This window comes from Acanthisitta chloris, unplaced genomic scaffold (assembly GCF_000695815.1).
Source record: "Acanthisitta chloris isolate BGI_N310 unplaced genomic scaffold, ASM69581v1 Scaffold42573, whole genome shotgun sequence".
Taxonomy (NCBI): domain Eukaryota; kingdom Metazoa; phylum Chordata; class Aves; order Passeriformes; family Acanthisittidae; genus Acanthisitta; species Acanthisitta chloris.
The window spans coordinates 34-1617 of record NW_008666182.1 but is presented as its reverse complement, the minus strand read 5'-3'; the positions used below and the strand labels follow the sequence as shown (position 1 = coordinate 1617).

The following is a 1584-nucleotide window of genomic DNA, read 5'->3' as shown; positions in this document are numbered from 1 at the left end:
CGCGGCTGCAGAGTACGGAGCCGGGTGAGGGGTCGGTGATGGGCTGGGGGATCTGGGGGGGGATGAAGATCTCCGTTCGGTGACCGCAGCATCCTCCGGGTCCCCCCGCCCCGTCGGGTCTCGAGGGGCTCTTGTGCCTCCTGTCGCTGGCAGAGTCACCCTGGGGGCTGTGTCACGACCCTTCCTCTCCAGCATCTCTGCTCTCACCCTCCTCATCCTCACGGATGACCTGCAGCCTCCTGTTCCTCCCAGTCTGGAGGTCCCCGAGGTCCCCGCGGTCCCCAGGAGAGGGGACAGCCCCCGGTGGTCCCCCCAGTGCCTCTTCACATCCCTTCCTTGTGTCCTCAAGCCTCTTCCAGCCTGTGCCAGGCGTGTCACCTTCGAGGACGAGGTGATGCCAGCGCGAGGACCCTCGGGGAGGGTCTGTCCTGCCAAGGCACGGGAGAAAACAGGGGACAGGTCTGTCCTCCCCACGCTGTCACACTCCATCCCGGACTATGTGGTGTAAGTGATTCCTTGGGGGGAAGGACATGGGGGTGTCCCAGACCCCCAGGGACACATCCAGAGGGTCTCATCCGAGCCTCGTGGCTTTGGGGGTGCAGGAGATACCCAACGATCCGGAGCCTCCAGCAACGAGAGGGGTACAAAGGAGTCTTCCAGGACCAGCTGGCAGAATATATGGATCTGCTCCAGGAGCTCCGTGCCAAATGTCACCCCCCGAGCAGGACGGTGGGTCCTTAGGGTGGGCACTGGGTACCATCGTGTGAGCAGGGTTGGGTGTGATGAGTTGGGCGTTCTCTGCAGGACTGGGGGTCTGCAGAGGGTATTGGGGGACAGGAGGGGACACATAGACCCCCCCAGGCTCTGGTGGCACCAGCAGCGCCCGAAGGCACTTGGCAGCTCCTGGAAAATTAATGAGCGTCGCAATTTGCCGCTTGAGCCCTGGGCGAGGGTTTTGCCGCAGGTGCTGGAGGAAGTCTGAGTGTCCACGAGCCCACCTAGATTTGTCACCACAATAGGGCTGAACCCTCCAGGATTCGTCCCTGCCCCGCAGGGTGGGAGCAGGTGACCCACGGCTGTGAGTACGCGAGGAAGAGGAGGGTGAGCAGGGGGAGGGCACAGGGTCTGTTTTGGGCAGGATCCCGATGCCATGGCAGAGTTCTTCCCGGCAGGATTCAGCCTGGCTGGAGAAGCAGCAGCGCTGTGAGTACCTGAAGAAGAAGCTGACGCACCTCAAGGCGCAGATCCAGGAGTACGATCGTGTCACCCTCCCCAGCGCTGGTGGCTCCTGAGCCTGCGCAGCGACACCCACACCCCGGGACAACTGGGACAACTGGGGGCACCACAAGGGTTGGGGAGGGGGTGGCGATGCCCCAGAGATCACCCAGTGCCCACCCACCCATTGCACCCACGCGGGACTGGGGAGGAAACCCACCAGCTCCTCAGTTTGGGGTTTTCGGGGAGCCAAGGGGATCCCCGAACGTCGGGTGGGTCCTGCTTGTCCCCAAACCCTGGGTGAGGTGCCCCCACCTCACCCCCCACATCACCAGGGCAAGGGGTGGGTGCACCTGCAGAAGTGCTTTA

At 63.6% G+C, this 1584-nt stretch overlaps 1 protein-coding gene across 1 annotated transcript; it reads left to right on the top strand.

Moving 5' to 3' along the window:
* Positions 1-153: 153 nt before the first annotated feature.
* LOC103799649 (occludin/ELL domain-containing protein 1-like) lies at positions 154-1292 on the top strand (the record flags this gene model as incomplete). The annotated part of the gene is made up of 3 exons (XM_009071986.1): positions 154-504; positions 603-729; positions 1173-1292. Coding segments are annotated over 3 exons (598 nt in total), but the record flags the coding sequence as incomplete, so codon positions are not given.
* Between the last annotated feature and the right edge of the window lie 292 nt (positions 1293-1584).